At 41.7% G+C, this 23,673-nt stretch overlaps 1 protein-coding gene across 2 annotated transcripts in view; it reads left to right on the forward strand.

Moving 5' to 3' along the window:
• The window catches only part of MFSD1 (major facilitator superfamily domain containing 1), a 33,073-nt gene extending 20,204 nt beyond the window's left edge, over positions 1-12,869 (forward strand). The window contains exons 16-17 of one of the 2 annotated variants that reach the window (XR_012689583.1): positions 4,620-6,143; positions 6,188-8,900. Coding sequence is in view for 1 of the 2 variants with exons in the window: in XM_075202058.1 (XP_075058159.1) it covers positions 9,211-9,313; positions 10,469-10,528 (163 nt within the window). In the remaining variant the exon portion in view is untranslated. Of the gene's footprint in view, positions 1-4,619; positions 6,144-6,187; positions 8,901-9,210; positions 9,314-10,468 lie in introns of those variants that run through there. The other variant, XM_075202058.1, reaches the window with a different exon arrangement.
• The last annotated feature ends 10,804 nt before the right edge of the window (positions 12,870-23,673 follow it).

Consider the following 23,673-nt stretch of genomic DNA (forward strand, 5'->3'; position numbering starts at 1 on the left):
CACTGGGGGACACTGCGTTACCTTGGGGTATAGTAAGTGGGACTGGAGTTAGGCACTTATAAACTTGTTTGTTTCCCTGACTCCTCCCCCACTATGCCCCTCCTCTGTAGCTGACTCCAGTTGTAAGTGCCTTCTGGAGAAAGGTCACTTCTGTATAGGCTCCTGCCTATACTTAGTTTAGCAGTAGGTTTTCCTGTTTTTATTTTTGTTGACTCTCAGGTGGATTTCTCCATAGCCAAGTCGGGTCTCCCTAGAACTTAGGGGGTGTACAGGTGATTCACAGGTCCAATTTCCTCGTGGGGGTTCAAGAATTTCTAGGAGGGGGCGCATCCCAGCTAGTCTGGTGGTCCGCCGTGTTTCTCGCAAAGCAGTGCTCTACTGCTTTAGGGGACTTGTGTTGTTGTCCCTCTTTTCCCGGTTCCAGAGCGGCCTCATCTCGTAGTTCGACTCTTTTTGTTTTCATCATCTGGTTTGACACTGTGGCGTCGGATGGCCAACCTTTTCGGCTAGAGAATCCTTGCAGGGAGATGGTTGCTACCTTCAATTCAGCCGTAGAGCGTCTTCCTCAGCTGTTTTCTTTGGGCTAGAAACTATATTCGATTGGTGTAAATTCATAGAATTTCACACGTCCCACTCAGGAATCTTTAAAAGGTTTTCTTTACCAGCTGGCTTCAATTGGGTCTCCGCCCTATTTCTTTCAGCGTGCAGCTTCCGTGGCTCTCTGTCTAGCTCAGCGGAAGGTTGTTTTGCTTAAGCGGTTTCTTTATGCTCAGCCCACCTTTGGTTGGTTGTAAATTTCCAGGGAGTCTAGTTCTCGTCATCAGGGGGCTTGCGTTGGCCTCCAGTGACTCTCTGAATTAGTTAAGCTGTTAGCTCGTGGTATGAGTGCTTCCTGGTATCTATGTCGGGCTTATGTAGTTAGCTCTCTATATGAGTGCTCCCTCAGATATCGCTGAGTTAATTAGGCCGTTTAGCTCATGGAATGAGTGCTCCCTTGTTTATCTCTGAATGGTTTAAGCACTGTATCAGTGCTCCCTTAGATATCACTGAGTGGCTTAAGCTGTTGTATCAGTGTATATGGTGATCCTTTGGATATCATTGAGTGGATTGAGTTGTTAGCTCAATGCAGGCTGCTCCCTTGGATGTCACATCTCGTAGGGGATCTGGGGCGAGAGTGTGTATGGCTCTTTATTTTCTTTCCCAGAAAATTAGTGGCGCGTTGTACGAGACATTATTGGTTATGACGTTAAGTGCCTGCATACCACTGACACAGAGATTGCGGTATATCATTCTTGTGCCTCTTCTTTTTGTGTAACGTTTCTCCAACAGGAGATAGTTTGTGCTCTTGTTCGCACAGTTCCTGTTTAGGAATTTAATGCCCCTTTAGCCTCTCTAGCGCTAAAGAGCGTAGGGGGCGGGGCAGTGTCTAGGTGGTCTCTTGCCACTGCATCACGACCAACATTCTGTCTGTACCCCTCTGCAGGTTCCAGTGACTTTTACAGTGCACTTTCCAGGAGGGTTGCAGCTCTTTGTACGCCACAACTGCGTCATTCAATGGCGCAGTTGTATAGAGTGGCAGCGTCTGTTTCTGCTGCATATTGTTTTCTTTGTTGCATGCCTTTGCATTCACAAATGCAGGGTTTTGGACACAAAACATTGCGCACAGCCGTTCCAGAGCATTCCCGCCCTTGGACACAGCTTTGGTAGCTCCCCAATGTAACGCAGTGTCCCCCAGTGGTAGGATAGAGAAAAGAGGATTTTTACTCACCGTAAAATCCATTTAACTTACTACACTGGGGGACACTGCGCCCTCCCTTGCTCTGAAAGTAGTGCTGTCTTTGGTGTTGCTTTCTGAATTGCTTTTTCTCTCTTCCTGGCTTGGTTATACATAACTGAAGTCAGCTACAGAGGAGGGGCATAGTGTGGGGGAGGAGTCAGGGAAACAAACAAGTTTATAAGTGCCTAACTCCAGACCCACCTACTATACCCCAAGGTAACGCAGTGTCCCCCAGTGTAGTAAGAGAAATTGATTTTACGGTGAGTAAAAATCCTCTTATTTCTAGTAACAGGTAATCTTTCTTTAATCACATATCGGTCTTCTTTAAAATATGTTTTCACATTCAAAAGGCATTTTCTAAATGGCAGCATTGTATTTGAGAATGGGTGTAGAAGACCTATAGCATTATCCTCTCTGCTGTTGATTATACTACACAGTGCTTTCGATATTTATTTACACGGTAAAGGTGAATTTCACTACTGTGATTAGATGTTACTGTTCTAACAATTTACCACATGCTCTTCAGACTGAGAAACTGTTTTGGGACATGCAACACACAAACAATTGTTTTGTGGCTGTTGTACTGTGTACATCTAGGTCAAGCTGTGGTCACCACAGCTTGAAACACTGTGCTAATTGGTCTATGAATGAAAAAATTAGAGATAGAAAAATTAAATGTTCTCAATTAAGAAAAAGTGAGATGTGTTCCTTTGTGAGCCAGTTGGTGGTGCTGCTGTTGCTGTTTTGCTTGGCTTTTATGTACAAGCTGTATGTGTATGTAATGAGTTCTTTAAGGAATGTCAAGCATTGAATCACGTTTGTTAATTTTATTTTTACCCTTGTATTGTCTTTGGAGGCTATAGTACTACTTTGGTCATCCAAGAATTTTCCCTATAATTAAAAGCTGCGCTAGTTTCATTCCGTGCTTTGCATTTGTGTGCTTTGCTTTTTTGCATATTATGTTGCTTTACTAAAACAATAAATGACTTACTAATACTCAGAAGGGTACATGGCAGGCAATAGAACATTGAGACATTGCATTTGTGTCCTCATATTCCTTAGCCACTTACAATATAATATATAGCAAGTAGCCATTCCTTGTCATACCTCTTCATTTATCACTTAAGTAGAAATTGTACACATTGCAAAAAATGTGGTTTAGATGTTCAATCCATCACTTCCATAACAGCAAGGGAGTGGGACACTTATCTGGTTGCTGTGGGCTCTTTTCCCCTGCCAATCTGATAACCGACTTTCTCAACAAAACGAAGGCAATCAGAATTGGTAGCTGTTGGTTTCAGTACCTTTTTTACCTGTACATCCGTTTCCATAAATGTCCCCATTTGAGTTACCTTCCAAATAAGACATGATCATGGAAAGTGCAGATAAGGATAGTGTTTTTGGGGTTTTGTTTTTTTTTCTCGTCCTCCTTTTTAAAATACCTTTTTTGTTTCATTTTTAGCCACCACTCATTCAGACTAAAAGGGTAGTTTCACCTTACTCTAAAGTAATCGCAAAGTTTTAAAGAGCCATAAATCTTAAATACAAGTTGGCTTCTATAAAAGAACCAACAGTACTATATATTTTAAAGTTTAATATTATTTTTTTAGATAGAATTGTGAGAGTATTATTGTTTCCATTGCACAGCTGAGTTCTGCGTAAGTTAATAGAAGGATATTGTAGCCAACTTTTTTTTCCCTCTGAAATGGCACTTATCAGTGATAAACACTTCACAACATAGCAAAAGTAAATACAATATCTTTGAATGGATTCTCATGATCTCTCCAAGTTTGGGAACTTGTACAAACATCACTTTAAATATATTAAAGCAACTTGTATTTTAGTTGATGTAGTAGTAATGTCAGCTCCCTGAATATTTAGTATAACCGCCATTAGGATCCATACCCACCTATAATTGTTTTGGGTTTTTTATGGGCATAGTAAATGTGTGAAGGCTTATTAAAAAATATGAATTATAACCATTGTATTGATGGGTGAGTTTCGTAATTCCGGCACTGGAAATGTGGACTCTTAACGGCAGGCTAAATGCTGACACTTCCATTGCTCTTTTAATGTCCGCATTGGCGACATTAGCAATGTTGCTAATCACAATCACACTATCCACATAGTGAACCTGTTAGCACAATGGAAGTGTCGGCATTTAGCCTGCCTAAATTTCCAGTGTTGGAATTATGACCGCCACCGGTTTTGATGGTGCTTTCAGAATGAATTCTGCAGAAGTGTAAACGCATTTGGCCTATGACTTTTGATGCATTACACAGGATCCAGATCCATATGTTTAGGTGGGTATGGAACCCCTACTTTGTAGAGGTGTATGTACGATGTCCCCTATTTTTTTTTTTTATATATAGCTTGGGGAAAGGAGAAAGCTTTTATAAACTCCTTCCAGTAGCAGAGCAGTGGGGTGTACTCTTGGGATTTCCACTGGCCCCACATTAGTCCCTTTCACATAGTAAATAATTTTAGAGTGGATGGAGGCAGTCTCGCTAGACAGGCAAAGTCACCTCCTGACTGCCTGCCTGAGTTGATCAGTAGAATGTAGTGACCTAAGCGGACTGATCACAATAACCGCAGAACTCAGAGGCCAGAGAAACTAAACATTTGGGGCTCTATATTGTGTAGATTGTAATTATGGGAACTAGTCTGTTCTCCTAGTTGGATAGGAGGAGAAACTCAAAATTAACCTATATGACTTTTTAGTACTGTTACAACTGCTTTATAGTTACACTAGTTTATCTCCAGTGTTGTTCCATTGCACAAATCATTCTATAATCAGATAATTGCCCATTTTAACTTAACATTGTATAATAATCTCTTGCAGAAAAGAAACTGAATAGCAAAATGTCATCTTCACGTATGCAGAAAGCGGGCAGCAAGCTGTCAACTGGAAGAGCCTTAGTGTCTTCTGAGCTTGCTACAAATAGTCAGCGTTGCGTCAATTTTAATTGCCTTCCATAAACTAACCATCTTACAGTAAGACTGTAATAAAAAAAGGAACTCTCATTACAGCCGAGAGTGTATGCATATTGGCAGTGCCAGAGGTTACTTGCACAAGACTAATTGGTCATGTGGCATAAGTCTTTGGCACTGATTGTGGTACTTTCATTATAGTCAATATGCTTTTGTTTTCGCTTGATACTTGTTTTAATTGATTGACTTTTTCTTCTTGTGACAATCTGAAGTCACAAATTACTTAAACTAAGGTCACTTGGTCTTTTTTAAATAGCGCTTATTTCTGTCTTTTAAGCACTTTATCTTTGGATGTACTGTTTGCTACAGTATTTCCTAACAAGTCTTAAACAGATCCCAAAAGTACAAAGCATTTTATGGACAGGATTTTATGACTGTTTCTCATGCTCTTGGGTCTGTTGCAGGGACTTCATTTCTGTTGTACATTTACTAGTTTTTTTTTGTTTTTTTTTATGCGAGTTCATTTAAAATTAATGCTCTAAAGTAGAGATGCTCAGGCTCGGTTCCCTGAGAACCGAACACACCCGAACTTGGGGGATCCGAGTACCGAGCGGAGCGGTACTGTCGCGCGCCCTCGGAATTGAAAATGAGGCAAAACATCATTGTGACGTCGTCGGATCTCGCAAATTTTGAATTCCTTTTAAAGATCCAAAATGAGGGAGGGAGGGCAGATCCCCATTTATCTTTGCTGCCACTGCTGTGTGCCAATGTTTCCTAGATGTGCTAGGAACTGCCCTGTGTTTGTGTCATTGCTCTGTCGCTTACCATCCAGCCAGGTCGCTTCAGTCTGTTTGAAAATGTATGAAAATAATATTGTGACCTGTTAGGTGGTCTAAATTGACTGCAAATGTCTTGAAATTAGTGTTGTTGAGGTTAATAATAATGTAGGAACAAAAAAGAGCAGACTTATGTGATTTTAGCATATTTTAGGTTTTTTCTAAAAAATCTAAAACACACAAGGGTAGCTTAACCAAAACATGAAGTTAATCCAAAACCAGTTCACAGGGGTCAGTGAGCATCTCTACTCTATAGCTCAAACAGTTCTTAATTTTAGAAGAATGATTGTTTTTATTATGTGCAATCAAGTGAAAACATAAGGGTACTTAAGTATTTTACAGATCACAATGGACTTTGAATAACGTCTAAAAACGCCCCCTAATAAACCTGAGTAATCGAAATATAGGGAGAGGGGATCTGGACATTTTTCAGTGTAGTCATGTGTATCTGGGGGTTTTAGAAAGGTGAAGGACAAATTTGCACCAAACAAAAAAAACATTTTTGGCGCCGACTGCTTGATCTAAGCTACCCCAAAGTTTGTGAATGTGGTTTGTTTTTTTTAAATTCTTTTCCTTTTCTTTTCTTTTTTTTTTTCTATGTTGTCCTTTTTTATGGCTGCTTTAGAACTGTAGATCATGCAAGGTACCAAAGTCCATCACGTGGGCTTTTTCTTTTCTTGTCACCACAGGCAAAATATTTTGTTGATGAGTTAGATGTGCAGTAGTAAAAATGCTTTGAGTGGCTGAGTTAAAGTCTCTAATTAGTCTTAATTTGTTCTAAATCCAATTTTCGTTTTGTTAGTTGGATAAATTGCAGCGTTACAATAATGTAAAATTTTTCCTCACAAATCAGACATTTAAAAGATTACTTTTTTATTTTGGATCAACTTGGTTTAGCGTCCTTTATTATAAAACACTTACTGTAATAGTTTTGTAACCAGTTTTTTTTTTTTTTTACAAATATATCTACTGAAACAATATGACTTTTTATATCCTATTTAGATTTAAAAGAAAAATAAAAAACACTTTTTAAAATGGTTGCAGAATTGGGATGTGAGGGAGGGTCAATGAGAATCCACAATGTCTGTAGTTGCTGCCTCTCCATTGGTACTGCCTATAACATCCTCCTCCAAAACGTCATGCAACCCGTGTTTTCAATCTGTGTTCTGAGACTAATCACAGGGCCTGGGAAGGGGTCAAGCTATAAAGCTCCGCTTCCTCACACGGAGTTTTAATGCAGCTTTAAACCATTTAAACAATCCTACATTTGCCTTCCTTGAGGTTTATTATTGACCATGGAAAAGTGCAAACCTACAGCACAATTACCTTTTTGAAGTCACACCCTTACTTTTATGCAAGTGCCCCCATTTTCAGTGATAAGCACCTGAATGTGTGGTCCAAGGTGAAGGTATTTGTAGGGGTGGAAGGGTTTGCTCTATTTGCTTGGAGGGGTTTGGCGAGTTAGGGGTATTTGTAGCATTAGTTCTCATACTTTTGCACCCACATACAAACATTCTATAAAGAGGGAGAGAAGACCACTCTTAGGAGGTTCCCTGATGTGGTAGGGTGTGAATATACTTGAGATTTCTGAGACTGGGTCTCATTAGATAGTTTTAGAGATGTGTTTTGCACTTTTACGGTACTTTGAGATCTTGACCAGTGTAATAAAAACATTCAACATGAAGTGACTCATGCAGTAAAGAACGTTTCGATCCATTTAAGGCCTAAATTATGCTTTACCAAGCAATATTTTATGAGACAATTGAAAATGTGAAATTAATGAGGGATTTGGATGTGTGCCTTGCAATGCGTTTGGATGATTAGAGCACTTGTACAAAGAACAGGTTGGCATTTGTTGTAGTTCCCAAAACTTTGTCTAATTTGCAACAGACTGATAGAAGCAAATGTCTTATTTGTTGCTATGGTCTTAAAGCAGATTTGATCCTTTGGGCAATATTAGTAACTTATTAACTTTTTCAGCGTTTACATGAATATATGATGCATCAGGCTTTTTTAAATCCCTACCTCATTTAACTGTTGACACACCAACTGTTTTTAAAGTAGACCGCAAAGCATTACCATTCCCATGCAATTTTCTTCCTGCGTATATACAGGTAGATCCACCTACTCTGAAACATCATGGCAGTCTGCAAAAGCTCAGGTTATGCAGACAAAAGTTCTGCAAAGCACCGTTTATCACAATCAGATATTGTGTTTTTCTTTTTATACCATCCTTTATAACTCCACCCTTATTTATCACCAACTATATAACCTACATAAATGTAAATCCGGAATGGGCAGCTCTGGTAGGGGTGCACTGAGGAAGGATGGAGGGCGCACTGCGTTCCATCCTCCGTTATGCAGTGTGACCTCCATATGTCATGTGAGGTCACATGACACACAAGTTGGCTGTCCCCAGTCTACCTTATTCTCTGCTAAAGCAGACACTATGATTGGGAGTAGCCGACTAGAGGGGCTGCTGGCGCCCGTATGCCACCTATTGCCCACCACTGATGTAAGGGAAGCTCATCATCATCACCATTTATTTATATAGCGCCACTGATTCCGCAGCACTGTACAGAGAACTCATTCATATCAGTCCCTGCCCCATTGGAGCTTATAGTCTAAATTCCCTAACATACACACACAGACAGAGAGAGACTAGGATCAATTTTGATAGGAGACAATTAATCTACTAGTATGTTTTTGGAATGTGGAAGGAAACCGGAGCACCCGGAGGAAACCCACGCAAACACGGGGAGAACATACAAACTCCATACAGATAAGGCCATGGTCGGGAATTGAACTCATGACCCCAGCGCTGTAAGGCAGAAGTGCTAACCACTGAGCCACCGTGCTGCCCACAATAACTTTTCGCCTTAGTTTAGGATTTATAATCCTGAAACATGTTTGGTTTCTCCCCTCTAAAGAAAGAAGTTGGGTCACTGTTTTATAGTATAAAATAGGTTCTTGTCTTTAATACTTATTAAAAGTATTAGAACTGTGTGGGGAAGATTGCACTTTGTTTTTGTATAGCTGTCATTTGGTACACAAGCAGTCATGTTTTTTCTGTTCCAAGATCTGCTCTTAAAGTTCTGGCTGTATGTTACTGTTTATCTTCAAGAAATTGTATCATGTGACCTTTTATGTATCTTTCTCAGGGATAGTTTCTATTAATGGTTATGTTTGCTTACTAGCACTTACTAATGTGTTTTTTGAGTTTATCTTGATGCTTAACTTATTTGTTTTTGTTTGTACTACTGGAATCTTACTTTACTGAGACCGCACTTTCTTTAAGATCACTTTATTCAATTATTAGATTACTCTGATAAAATAAAACATTTCCGAAAGAAAAATCTTTGTGGTGTTTTTCTTTTATGAAAATATACAGTAATAACTGATTTTTACGAAATGGATAACGCGCACTTTAATAACCTTTACTGTTGTCCTAGAATACTCCTTTAGGCCTTGTACCCACTGGTGTTAATTTCATGTGTTTTACTAGAGTTCTGGCACGATTATAACTCGTGTGAATGGGTCTGAAGGTTCAGGTCTTTTACCCAGAGTGTTCTGTTCAGGGTGTTTAACGCAATGCCAGTGGGTACCTGGCCTTATTCTGTGTATTATGTTTTCCTATGTAGTTACCAAGCTTTGTGTTACTTATAGGGCCGAGAAAGCACGACTACGGAGGGAAAGCTCACTAAGTAGGATTCGTCCATTGAGTGCATTTGCTTTGAGACTTAGATATCTCTCAAGACTTGGAGCACAGGTATGTATGCAAACTACACCTCCAGTGATTGTCACCTTGGCATCACAGCTATACATTGCATGACACTTTCACTGGGTACAATGTTTTGTTTTTTTCCTCCATATTTTCTAACATGTCTACTAAAGTTGCAGTTTTTCTTTGTGTCTTGTTCCTTTCCCGCATTACCTCTTTTTTAGACATGATATGCCTAAAGTGGCTACAGTGCTAACATAATTGGTAAATATGTGGATTGAATGAATGGATTTATTTTTATAGCGCCAATTACAAAGCGCTGTACAGCGAATATTGTTTGTCACAAAGTTCTTATATCCATCATACTTGTAATTGCTCATGGACATACATTTACAAGCTGCAGCAACAGATATGAAAAGCTTTTGGTCACCACAGTTTTGTAGAGTTGTGGAAAGTCACCCAAGCAGGCACAGGGACATTGTATCCCCTGCTGAAATTGTAAGGCTTTAGTAAAGTGGTTCCAGCACTATGTAGAATCAAGAGACTGCATGCCGAGTGCTTTTATATGGGGCACAGAAATCAGAGGTGACAGATGATGGTTTTGCTTGGAACCATAGTTGAGTAAATATATTTTTCATTTATGGGCATTAATGGAAAAAAAACCAGTTCTTTCCTTAGCACGTTTTATAGAATTCAACTTACAAAATACAACCCAATGTTCTATTCAGGAACCTTATTATAGGGATACAAAGTAATCACTGTTTCGGACAGCTCCCTGAAGTGCTCCCAGAGTCACCATTGCTCCATGAGTTATGGCTTCTTGTGAGTTCCACCCATCAGTGAGCCTGCTGAGTCGATGGATTCGTCAGGCACTGAAAAGTAAAGCCGTTTGTTTGTTTGGATCTAGGGCCTGAATCAGAGTGGAACGCAAGCTTAAGCGTAACAGGCAATTGAAAAAGATGCACACAAGTTTATGTATGCAGGCCATGTTCAGAGTTGATGCATCTGCTTGACAATAGACAGACCTCCTCAGACACTTATGTCTAACTTGCGAAAGTACAAACACTTTTTATTTTATGTTACAAAGCAGCTTATTTGATACATAGTGATTTTATGGGTATTTTGGTTCTTTAACTACATTTTTTTTTTTAATTTTGTAAGAAATTTCTAATGTTCTGATGTTGTCTCTATTGTTTCTCACAGCTGCCCGAACATTATTGTAGCCACTTACATTCTCTGGGTCACAGAAGTGTCCTGAAGTAACTGGATATTTTCCGCGAATTGTCCATCGGTGTGTTAAAGTTTACAGAGTGGTTTGTGAAACTCCTTTTGGTTTGACCATGGAGTTTATATTGAACCACATATATGAAGTTTCTTTATGTCTGAAATGTCAATCTAAGCAAATTTGGTAATAGAGGTGTTAAACGGGTTTATACATGGTGGTGAGTCTCCAGAAAGAGTGCCATACTTTTATACTTATTATGGTAGAATTGCTGTTCATTTTGTGAGTCCCATCAAAAACTAGACTATCAATATATAGTATTGGTCCATTTTATGAGTTATCTCATTCTCAAGAAAAAAAAAAGTATTTTACAGTGGTAGTACATATATTAGGGGGGGCGGGCAGTATTTACCCTGGACAGACAATCATACATTAAAAATGATTAGACACTCACATCCCCCTATGCTTACTGTATTGGTGATATTATTTTATCCCTAATGTGTACCACTGAATGTTAATGAAAATGATCATTTCTCGAGCACACTTTTCTATAAAGGGATCTCCAATCTTTGGGGGTTTTTTTGTTTGTTTGTTTTTTAAATGAAGACTTGGTCCGGAGACTGAAAACTGAGCTTTATCACATTGGCTCTCTGGTGCTGCCAAAGAAGATGCACACTGTTGTGGTGTTTTTTGTTTTTAATTTTTTATTTTTCCCCCAGAGTATTTTTGAAGGGGGGATTTAAAGAACAACTTGCTGCTAAGTTATTTCTCAGAGCCTCCAACACTACTGCACAGCTTGTTTGGATACTAGTCCTGCTGTCCATCATGCATTAAGGGATACTATACATTGCCAGTGCGTGAGTGGGAAGTATACAGGGGAGTAGAGTTGACAAAACGCTGCCTGTGTGAACGACTACATAAATGGGGGCTCTGTGACCTGGGTGAACAGTGCATCCGCAGTGAGGATTGTTAACCACAAGCTTCACCAAATATTTAAGTTGAGGATTGAGCTCACTATTTTGGATGGTTAATTTACATATTTACACAACCATGCGATTTTCCTATGTTCTAAGTTCCAATTGTCAATTATATTTTTGTTCAAAGGGGCAATACCATCTTTCGACGGCTTTATTGTGTCGAAGAGCAATCATAATATCCAACTCTGCCTGTTGCAGTAGATCATGTAGAAAATTACATTTAAAGTAGGAGTACACCTTTTACTATCCCATTAAATCAATGATGTGTATGTTAGATACTCATTCCAATCATATGCCTATATTGGTTATTGCACTATTGTTTCTTATGTGTTTTTATAGAGTATTTAATAAGATTTATTGGGGAGCATTATCTTTCAGATAATATGTTAATCCTATAATACATCAAACTTTTATTTTCGTCTTTGGAAACAAAAGCTTTCCTGGTGGGAATACACATCACTTAGGCCTGGAGATTGGGTAATGGGGAATTGTACACTCTTCCTTTCTATCCTCACTCCTTGTTACTGGAATGTGAATGAGCGGCCTGTGGATTCACGGCTTGACAAAAGCCTGCTGATTTCAGCCTGGAAAATGGAATGACCTCCAAGTCTGTCCACCTTTAGTAACCTGATTCCTTCAGATGATTTAATGGCAGGAGCTATGGACTTGTCGGAAGAGCTTATTATTAACACAAGGTAATAAGAGTATTTTTAATTTTTTTTTCCCAAGAACAATTTTATTGACATAGGTTTTCATCTAACACATTGAAAAGGGGACACCAACATGACGTGATACACTGGAGAGCTCAGGCCAAGAAACGGCGTAATTATTGGTGCCATGTTACATTCAGTTCGTTTTTTTTATTTGGGGAGGGGATGTGTGTAAATGAACTTTAGCTGTTTTTTTTTTTGTTTTTTTTTAAAAGAAAAGTTTTGTATTAAAATTGCACATTTGTTTAACAAACAAGTAATTTTTGTAAGTATATTCAATGCAATAACTATTGGTTCTCTTACAGTCTCATTGCCAGGTCTACAGAGTTGTAGTGTTCCACAAGAAAATGTTTTCATTTTCTCATTCAGCAGATAACCAGTGAAAAGACTTGCATGCCAAATGTCTATAGGAGTCCTATTTAATTGTTTTTAGATATACACGGCCACATTTACAGTTCGAAATCAATCTAGCTCGAATGTGGGCATCTTAAACGTTGTGAATATTTAGAAGTGGGAGAGTGCATTTACACTACTTACATCACAACATGGTGTATCTAGGTGCAAAATTGCAGCCTTAGCTAGATATGCTCTGAACACTAAATGAGGTCCTCTGTCTTTAAAATATTGTTTCCCCTTCAAGATATTTCACACTTACTAAAGCAATTAAACTGGGAAAACTCATTGACTCGAGTATAAGCCGAGGGGGGGGGGGGGGGGGGGGCTTTTTCAGCATAGATAATGTGCAGAGAATCTCTGCTTATACACAAGTATATACGGTATCTCTGTAAATGCTGAAACGCCAAGACATAATGTGCAAGTATAAACTGTGCAAAGCCAGTTTATATTAGCCTTGGGTAATCTCTGGTGGTTCATCTGTTGTGGAACAACTCTCAGTATTCACTGCTACCCACAAGCTGGCAGAACCTTCTGCTTTACTACCTCTCGCTGGAGAACCATTGCTGCTGCTAGCAAAAGTATCATTCACATATATAGCATGAATACAATTTTACCAAACAAACTTTCAATCTGGACATGTGTATGCTGCTATGATGAATGTCTGGTCTCAGAACTGAGTCAGCACACATTTGTGAAATAGAGTGTATTGTTATATCTAAAGTTTGTTACCTTTTTGACTGTTATTTTTCTATGTTTGTGTAATATTTGATCATTAGAATGAAACCACTATATTCCTAATTGTACTCAAATATTATCTATTTTTTATTGTTACATTAAAAAAATTTCCTTCAGATCTTTTTCTAAGTTCTTCTTTGCTGCGCAGTTGTTGGCTAATTCGTTGTGTTTTGTGTGTTCTATTAAGTTTAGAGCACAACCAATAAATCAACACAATGGTGTATACCATTTTTGAACAGGGCTGTGTGTTTAAAGATATGTGGATTGCACTTTTCTTGTGTGGGTGAGAGATCCACTTCATCAGGCAACCAGGAAACCGCTTCATCTGAGAATCTTCTTGCTCTACAATTAGGACTATCTGAAAAATACATTATTTATCCAAATAGAGATTATAAGTATTATTTTCAGTACATCTTCATAGTGAGTTATTTGTTTTGTATACTGGTCAAGACCATTCAGGTGAGTGTAATCATTATCTCAGTGGTTATTTAAATTTTTGTGGACAATGCACACTGTGTGTGTTTTCTCTGTCATCCTTGGGGGACACCGGGAACCTTGGGGTATAGAGTAGGGACAGGTGAACACTGGCACTTTAACTTTAGTGAAACTGAGCTCTGGCTCCTCTCCCTCTATACCCCACCTCCTGCTAGAGGCCAGTCTAGTTTAAGTGCCCGGCGAGCGGGCTGTGCACTGGGCTGCTTAATTTTTACTTTTATTTTATGTTAGCAGAGACTTTATCTCCGTGGATCTGACAGCTGGCGGCTCTGAGCCGCGTAGCCGGCTGTCAGTTAGAGGTCCCGCTGCCCGCTGTTATGAGGGGAGTCGGGGTAAGCTTGCTTCCCCTCCCTCTCTTCGGGCTCTGTCTTTATATCTCTCCCACGGCTGCTGCTGGCGGGGAGAGATTGTTTTAACAGCGGGGGAACCTTTATGTGTAGTGCACAGCATGGACGGCTGTGCGCTGTCTGTGGGGGGGGGGATGGAGGTGCCGTGGAGGTGCCTCCTTCTGCCTGCTCCCTCTTCCGATGTTTGGGCCTTCCAAGGAGCCGGGCACAGTCGCTGCAGGCTGTGTCCGTCCTCCTGTGCAGCTAGCAAAAGCTACAGCGCACACTGCATCTGCAGGGTTGGCAGCAGATAAGTGAAACACTCTCTCAGCATAGTGCTGAGAGAGGGGGGGGGGGTAGAAAACGCAGTGGTTCCCTGAGCTGGCTGCTTTTTACTGAAAGCAGTCATTTTGTTTGTTTAAAGACTATCTATTTTTAGCTCAGGGAACAGGGTCAGACAAGGGTCACTAACTTAGTGAGCCCTGCTAGGCTCTGGATTGGGCGAGGAGGTTGTCATACTTGGACGATAGCCAAATCCAGTGCTGAGCCCTAGGGGGAGTGGTTTCCTCATATGCACTTCCCCCGTGGTAGTCTCTCACTCCTTGTGTGCAGACACCTAAATAGTGAGCCATTTTAAAAAGCTCCATCTTCTTACCTTTTCTATCCTGTATACTGTAAGGTAAAGGGTTGGGGGTGGTTAGATAAACGTTTGTAGTATTTTACAATTGGGAGCTGTTGGCTGTATCGTAGGCTCCCTTTTGTAGTTTGTGTGCTGCTTGTTATCTGTATTGTGTGTATTTCACTGTACTGTTTTGTCCCATCTTTGAACATGTCTGAGAGGGAAAAATCTATGCGTAGTAGGGCTGGTGTTACTATGCTAAGTTTCACCTGTGCTGTATGTCACGTTAAGTTACCGTCTGGGCAGCCAGGCGCACAGGCTCTGTGCGTAACCTGTCGGCCCGCGGACACTACTCTTGGTAAAACAGTTGCTGTCTGTTCAAAAACTGAGGAGCCTGCCTGGGCTCGGTCTCTTTAATACGGTGGAACTACTTGCTCAGAGGGTACAGTCTCAAGCTGCTCAATCCTCTGATTCAGCTTCCTCAGCTCAGGTTTTGCCTGTTTCTGCTCCAGTGGAGTCTGTAGAACCAGCCTGGGTACAGGGTTTGGTGGCGGTTTCTTCCTCTTTGAGAGAGGATGATGCATTCGGCCGCACAATCTTCCTCAGGTAAGCGGAAGAGGGTGGCGGCACCTCTTCTGTGACATGAGTCTGATTGTGGTTTCCAGGAAGAGGGTGAGTTACCGCTGGGTTCTGACATAGATGCTACATCTCTGTCTGAGGAGGTTCATACTGATCGTCAGAGTGTGGAGGAGTTAATTCAGGCTGTGCGTCAGGTACTTGATATTCCTGAGGGAAGAGTTCCTGAGGCTTCTGAATCCTCTTTTTGTAAAACGCAAGAAAAAAGCGTTTTCTTTCCCGGCCTCTTCCCAATTGGAAGATTTGCTGTCAGAACCTTGGACTTCCCCATACAGGAAGTTCCAGGTGTCTAAGCGACTGCAATCGTGTTATCCCTTTCCCCCTAAAGTTCTCGCTAAATGGGAAACGCTTCCTCAAGTGGATGCGGCTGTGGCAAGGGTAACTACTATTCCTCTTCCTAACCAGGCCACTCTTAAGGATGGTACAGACAGGAAGGTTGAGACCGTTAAGTCCATTTTTGTGGCAGCGGGTGCTTCTTTGAGGCCTGCGTTGGCATCAGCATGGGTTAACAAAGCTGTTGAACGCTGGTCAGAACAACTGTCTGAAGGTTTGTTGGCAGGCAGGCCGTCCTCTGAACTGCTTCCTTTAGTGGAGCAGATTCAGACAGCGACATGTTATTTAGGTGCGGCTGCTATGAAAGCAAGACTGATTGGAGCGCGCATTTCTGCTTCGGCAGTTGCAGCGCGTAGGACTCTCTGCCTTAAGTCCTGGGAGGCTGATGTAGAGTCTAAAAAGGCTCGAGTCCATTCCTTTTTCTGGAGGTGTTTTGTTTGGACCGCAGCTTGACTCCATTATTAGTCAGGCAACAGGAGGTGAGAGTACTTTCCTCCCTGTCAGTGCTCCCAAGCAGAGGATGTCCAGATTTCGGGTCTTTTCGTTCCGCAGGAAGATTTCGGGGACAATATTTCTCAGGCCTATCTTCTAGAGGTCAGTCATGCGCCCCTAGAGGTGGTTTGCAGCAGGGACGTCTGGCTTGGTTTGCTTGACGTCCAGCTGCGAAGCTTGCAGACAAACAGTCTGCATGACAGGCTTTTTGCTTCTCCGCTGTCGGTGGTAGGAGCCCGTCTTCTGCGGTTCAGGGATCGGTGGTGTCAGTCCACTACCGATGTCTGGATTCAGGGATTGGTGAACCAGGGTTACAAGATCGATCTGCTCGGGCTTCCTCCCAGACGTTTCTTTTCCACAGGGCTTCCGTCTTGTCCGAGAAAACGATTGGCTTTAACAGAAGCGATTCCATTCCCTTCTTTCGTCCGGAGTGATTATTCCGGTTCCTCATTCTCAAAGAGGTTTGGGGTTTTATTCCAATCTTTTTCCTGTGACAAAACCAGACGGCTCCTGCATACCGATTTTTCAATCTCAAGAATTTGAACACACAGGTCAGAGTGCCCAGCTTCAAGATGGAGTTTTTACGCTCTGTCATTCTTGGCATGGAACAGGGAGAATTTATGGTGGCTCTAGACATCAAGGATGCATATCTCCATGTGCCTATTTGGAAGGGTCATCAGTCCCTGTTGAGGTTTAAAGTCCGATCAGAGCACTTCCAATTTCAGGCTCTTCCATTCGGTCTCGCCACAGCTCCACGTATCTTCACTAAGGTCATGGCGGTTATGGCTGCTCTGCTAAGGCCCAAGGGAATTACAATCATCCCTTACCTGGACAATCTACTTTTAAAGGCAGATTATTCAGAGAAGCTGCTGTTGCATATTCAGGTAGCAATCCAGACCCTGGAGTCGCATGGTTGGATTATCAACTTCAAAAAATCCAAGTTGACCCCATCCCAGTGGATGGTGTTTCTGGGTCTCTTATTCGATACCCGTCTGAGACGGGTGTTCTTTCCTCAGGACAAGATCCTAGCCTTGCAGAACATGGTGAAATCCCTGTTGGTGGCAAGGAGACCTTCCATTATTTTTGCAATGAGACTTCTAGGCAAGATGGTATTGTCTTTCGAAGCGATCCAGTTTGCTCAGTTCCATGCACGACCGTTTCAATTGGAACTTCTGTCGCAATGGAACAAATCCCATCGGAATCTGGCAGGTTTTTCGCCTGTCTCCGCAGACGCGTCAGTCGCTGATCTGGTGGTTACACAGGCAGAATCTCACCAGGGGATGCTTGTTCTCCATTTGGAATTGGATTCTGATAACAGATGCCAGCCTTTGAGGTTGGGGGACTGTGTCTTCATGCTCGGTTTCAGGGTCTTTGGACTCAGAAGGAATCCAAACTTCCAATAAATGTCTTGGAACTGCACGCAGTGTTTCATGCTCTAAGGAGTGTGCAACACTTGCTGCAGGGAAAGCCAGTGAAGATTCAATTGGACAATGTCACAGCAGTGGCATATCTCAACCATCAGGGTGGCACCAAGAGTCCCTTGGCCATGAGGGAGACTCGCAGGATATTTCTGTGGGCCGAAGCTCATGTTTCAGCACTCATAACCATCTTCATTCCCAGAATAGAAAATTGGGAAGTAGACTTCCTAAGCAGGCAGACTCTGCATCCGGGAGAATGGTCTCTCCATCCGGAGGTGTTTTCAACAGTTGGTGATGAAATGGGGTCGGCCGGATGTCGACATGATGGCATCTCGGTTGAATCACAAGGTTCCCAGCTACTGTTCCGGGCCAAGAGATCCTGGGGCAGTTGCGGTAGACTATATGGCCGTCCCTACGAGGTACTGCTTAGTGTACCTTTTTCCTCAGATAGCCATGCTTCCACGAGTACTGAAAAATGTGGATAGAGGGTGTTCCAGTGCTTCTAGTAGCGCCGGATTGGCTACGCAGGGCCTGGTACACCGACATATTCTTCATGGCAGGAGGTCGGTCGTGGCGGTTGCCAAATTTCGCCCAGACCTCCTGACCCAGGGTCCCTTTTGTCATCTAGGTTTGCAGCACCTGGCTTTAACGGCGTGGCTGTTGAGGCCAGGATCCTAAGAGCTATTCAAATCGGGTGGTTCAGACCATGCTCCGTGCTCGAAAATCGGCTTCGGCCAAAATATATCATCGAGTCTGGAGGACATATAGTGGTTGGTGCGAAAAGAAGAGATATCCTACGTCTCCTTTCCGTCTGGCCAGGTTACGGAGTTTCTTGCAGTATGGCTTGGATGCAGGTTTGCGCCTTTGTTCTCTTAAGGGTCAGGTGTCAGCTCTTTCGATCTTCTTTCAAAGAAAACTTTCTGTCATACCCGATGTGCAAATTTTTATTCAGGGTGTTCTCCATTTTCAACCTCCTTAGATTCCTCCGGTTCCACCATGAGATTTGAATTTGGTGTTGAGGGCTTTACAGCATCCACCGTTTGAATACTGTGGATTTCAAAATTTCGAAGGTTCAAACGTTGAAAACGTTTTTTCTTTCACCCATTTCTATGGCACGCAGCGTTTCAAAGCTTGCTGCTTTGTCTTGCAAGCCTCCTCTGCTAGTTTTTCATGAGGATAGGGCAGTTCTTCAAACCAAGTCCTCCTTCCTCCCTAAAATTGTACCTAAGTTTCATTTGAATCAGGAGATTGTTATTCCGGCTTTATCTGATTATCGGAAGATGAGGAAAGATGAGTCTATTCGTTATCTTGATGTTTGTGCTTTGCGTATTTATGTTAAATGATCACAGAAATTACGCAAAACTGAGGATCTTTTGATGCTTTATGATGCTCACAAAAAAGGCTGGCCACCTTCTAAAGTGACCATTGCTAGGTGGATTACGGCTGTTATCCGTCAGGCTTACAGTGGGGCCGGCGTGCCTGTCCCAGATAATCTACGGGCGCATTCTACAAGATCTGTAAGTGCTTCCTGGGCGGCCTGCCATGGTGCCTCCAGTGAACAGTTGTGTAAATCGGCCATGTGGTCGTCTGCACACACTTTAACAAAGTTTTACAGATTTAATGTGTTTGCATCTAGAGATGCAAGTTTTGGAGAAAGGTGCTTCGTGCCGTTTCTTCTGAGCATTCCCTCCTGTGAGAAAGCTTTGCAATGGTCCCAGTGTTCCACAAGGATGATAGAGAAAATGGGATTTTTATACTTGCGTAAAACAGTTTCTCTTAATCCATTGGGGGACAGCGGGCACCCGCCCTTAGCGCTCTGGTTTCTCCTTCTGTTTGACATGTTGTCTGGTTGTGGTTGTGGAATGATGTGGTGTTAAGTTTATTCTCTTTTCCTTGGTTTCTCTCCCTCAGTTTCTGTGGGCTTGGTTAAACATAGACTGGCCTTTAGCAGGAGGTGGGGGGTATAGAGGGGGAGGAGCCAGAGCGCAGTTTCACTAAAGTTAAAGTGCCAGTGTTCGCCTGTCCCTACTCTATACCCTAAGGTTCCCGGTGTCCCATAAAATCCGTTTATTTTAATCCATTGGGGAAGTATAAAAATCCCATTTTTGCATGGCACCAGACCTGAGCCGTCCTCTCCCTACCATACCAGATCTACCCCACCCACACAAAAGCCAAAAAAAAAAAAAAAGAGTTCTTTCAAGATCAGAAGAGGAGGAAGGAGAAGACGCAACATACACCAACAAAAAACAAGGACCATCCACACGATACCCCAATCCACCCAAAAGTTAGGTATTTTCGAAGTGACCACTCACTATCCCATGCGAAAATGTCATTGCTAGGAAAGAGCATAAAATTTGTACCCACCCGGCATTTAAACAAATTTTGAAACATATCTGGATATCCAGTAATTTATCCGTAAAATGTCTCAAACATTTTGCACAAACTGAACTCCAACATTACCCAACACCTGATAGCACACGCACAATCATCCTTCTATCCTACCCAAGTTAAAAGCAGCTACATTAATACTTTTGAAAAGTTTCTCACATATAAATTGGACACCATGAACACGACCTCTTCCAAAAAATACAAAACCTAACCAAAGCGGAGACACAAGCACTACAAAACCTTAAAACCAATACAGGCATTGCGATAAAACCTGCTGATAAAGGTGGAGGTCTAGTCCTACTCAACTCAAGACTACAAAATAGAATCCCACAACATCCTCAATGACAACACAACATACAAAAAAACTCCCCACAGATCCTACACTGGCATTTTACAAAGAGTTATCCCATTTCCTCAAATCCGGTAAGGAAGCACGCATCCTTAACACTAAAGAATATAATTTTCTCAATACCCAGAACCCTATTATACCAGTCTTCTACTATCTACCCAAGTTACACAAGAAACCAACCCATCCTCCAGGCAGACCAATCATATCGGGAATAGGATCACTCGCCTCTAATCTGTCACAATATCTGGATCACTTTCTACAAGACTGTCGCCCAACAACCGTCATACCCGAGGGACACAACGGCAGCAATCCAGACATTACATGGACCGATAATATGTGGCTGGCATCCACAGATATGACATCATTATACACTATCATTGATCAGCACATAGGCCTAGCCAGCATGCAACACTTTCTACAGATGAAAGGTACACTACACCTGAGACAAATTGAATTCATACTTGCCCACATTACACGTTCGACAACGACTTCTATCTACAACATAGAGGCACTGCTATGGGCACTAAGTTTGTGCCAAGTTATGCCAACCTATTCATGGTGGAATGGGAGGAGGATTGCAGCTGGAGCAGACATGATGGCGTGAACTTAGTGCTCTGGAAGAGATACATCAACGATGTCCTCTTTATTTGGAAAGGTGACACCCGTTCCCTCACCACCTTCCTAGACTACATCAATGACAACGACAAGAACATAAAATTCACGTCACAAACAAGCAAACATAAAATAGCATTCCTTGATTTGGAAATTCTCATACAAAACCAAGTCATTACTAGACCCTTCCATAAGAATGTTGACGTCAACAGCTATATCCTAGCATCCAGTCATCGCCATCCAAACTGGTTGTCTAGCATCCCTCTTGCACAATTCACCCGTATACGTAGGAACTGCACCAACACTCAGAACTACAAAATACAAGGGAGAACACTAAAATCACAGTTCCTCAATAAGGCATACAACAAGGATTTGGTCGAACAAGCTCACTAAAGTAAGGGAACTAGACAGAAATACCCTTATCACATACAAGGAGACACAACCACCAGATAACTTGAGTAATTAAATATAATTTGTAACCAAATACTCATCAGCCAACAAAATAACCAGAGCGGTCAAGAAACATTGGAAAATCTTCCTCAAAGACCCTATCCTATACCGCGTGCTACCACCACACCCTAAAGTCATCTTCAAAAAGGCACCAAGCCTTAATAGTGTTCTAGTATGTAACCACATCCCCCCCTCCCTCAACAAAACTAAGGCAAACCGCAATTGATTCATCCAAACGTAGTGGTTTCTACCTTTGTGGACACTCCTGCAAACAACACTAGCATCATATACTAGAGTGCACATGTAGGTTACAGTATATAGGACGCACAATCAGGACCCTGGAAGTCAGAATTGGCGAACACATCCGCAATATAAGAAAAGGATACCCACTCCACAGCGTATCTGATCACTTTCGCACAATAAATAATTCAAATCCTGAAGGCCTCAAATTCCTGGCCATCAAGCAAGTGAAGAAAAACTGGAGAGAGGGGGAATTTCACCAGGCAAATAAACAGAGATGGCAAGTTGGATTTACAACTTAAAAATACTAACACCTAGTGGCTTAAACATAGATTTCGACATGAAGTCCATACTGGACCTCTAAACTCACTAACGCCTGTTAGGTATACAAATACCATAGGTTACCCCCTCCATGATGTGTGTAGACACTTTATGCCCACCTGTTCATAGTCTATATGCCCATATTCTGCACATGCACATATATGTCGATATTGTGTAGATTGCAACTTATGATAACACTTTTTCCACCATCCATTGCACCTGTTCCATACACACTGCAGGACACTACAACATCCGACACCAAGGGACCACAGTCCCTATCATCGAGGTTACGACGCCCGCACAGCCCACCATTCGCTGTCAGTCACACCCAAACCAGAGAACTGGCTTCTTCTATGGCCAGCTGATCCACTATCAGCATCCCACAGTACTCTTATTTTTCTCCCATCCTGTGCCTATATAGCACTATCCTTACAATGTTTAACAGATGACCACTAATGCAACAATATACCCCACGGAATTACCAGTGATATCTCCATTTGTCCCTCGAGTAACCATCTCTGGTTACCACCAAAGCACACAGTTCGGCAATGATACCACACACATGTACACCACCTAGCAAGCCTTGCGTCAGGGACACAGGACTCCACGGATAATCAGTTCATCGCCATTGTCTGTAGGGTCATTAACACTGGCTCTCTGCAATTTCAATATCACCGCATATTATGTCACAGTGGGTCTGGTTGTTCATACCAGCCACTACGTCCCGTGTCCGAAATCTGTATATTGGCAATACACATTGGAATTCCCGATCAGCTTCAGTTCACAATATAGTAATAAAGGAGCGCAGGTTACTCCTGTAACAAATTTATTAAATGAGCATAAAAAGTCCTGTATTGACAATATACAGGAAAACAAGAACTGTCCAATCACCTGCACAATAAATGAGGCAGATATAATCACCATAGACATATAATGAATTGCATTGGAAAGAATAAGTGTACCAGTATAAATGCCGCTCAGCGGTAATATTTACGAGTGTGATGTTAGTTAATAATCTCACAATGGTCCGGACCACAAAAATATCAAACGTTGATTGGTAATGGTAAGTTATGCAGGCCTCATGTGTCGATATCGGGACACACCCATTCCATTTATAGCCATTAGCCATAATAAGTGTCTTATGCTGGAAAGACTCCTCGTATACAAGTAGATATCTAAACAATACAAATGATGGTAACTTGAAAATAGTCACATTGACAATAATGCAAAGATACAACACAATTCTTTTTTGTACAATACCCAATTTTTTCTCCAAACTGGGCACAGCCATGGGGGGGGGGGGGGGGGGGGGTGTTTGCCCCTAGTTTTGCAAATTTATACATGGGGCAGTTTGAGGATTGCTTTGTGTGGAATTCCACATTCGGGGCGAACCTGGTCCTATATGGCAGATATATCGACGACTTCTTCTTTATTTGGGATGGGGATGATTATTCTATTGCTTCTTTTCTCACTCATTTGAATACTAACATGTTCGGTCTCCGTTTTACGAGTAACCATAGCCAGACATCCATTAACTTTTTGGATGTCACGCTTAAAATAATAAATAATAATATTTATACAGAAACATTTTCAAAACCGGTAGATGCTCATAGTTTTCTCCACTATGAAAGTGATCATTCTAGAGCCTGGAAAAAAAATATTCCAAAAGGCCAATTTTTAAGAATGAAA

The sequence above is a fragment of the Mixophyes fleayi genome, chromosome 3 (assembly GCF_038048845.1).
Source record: "Mixophyes fleayi isolate aMixFle1 chromosome 3, aMixFle1.hap1, whole genome shotgun sequence".
NCBI classification, from domain to species: domain Eukaryota; kingdom Metazoa; phylum Chordata; class Amphibia; order Anura; family Limnodynastidae; genus Mixophyes; species Mixophyes fleayi.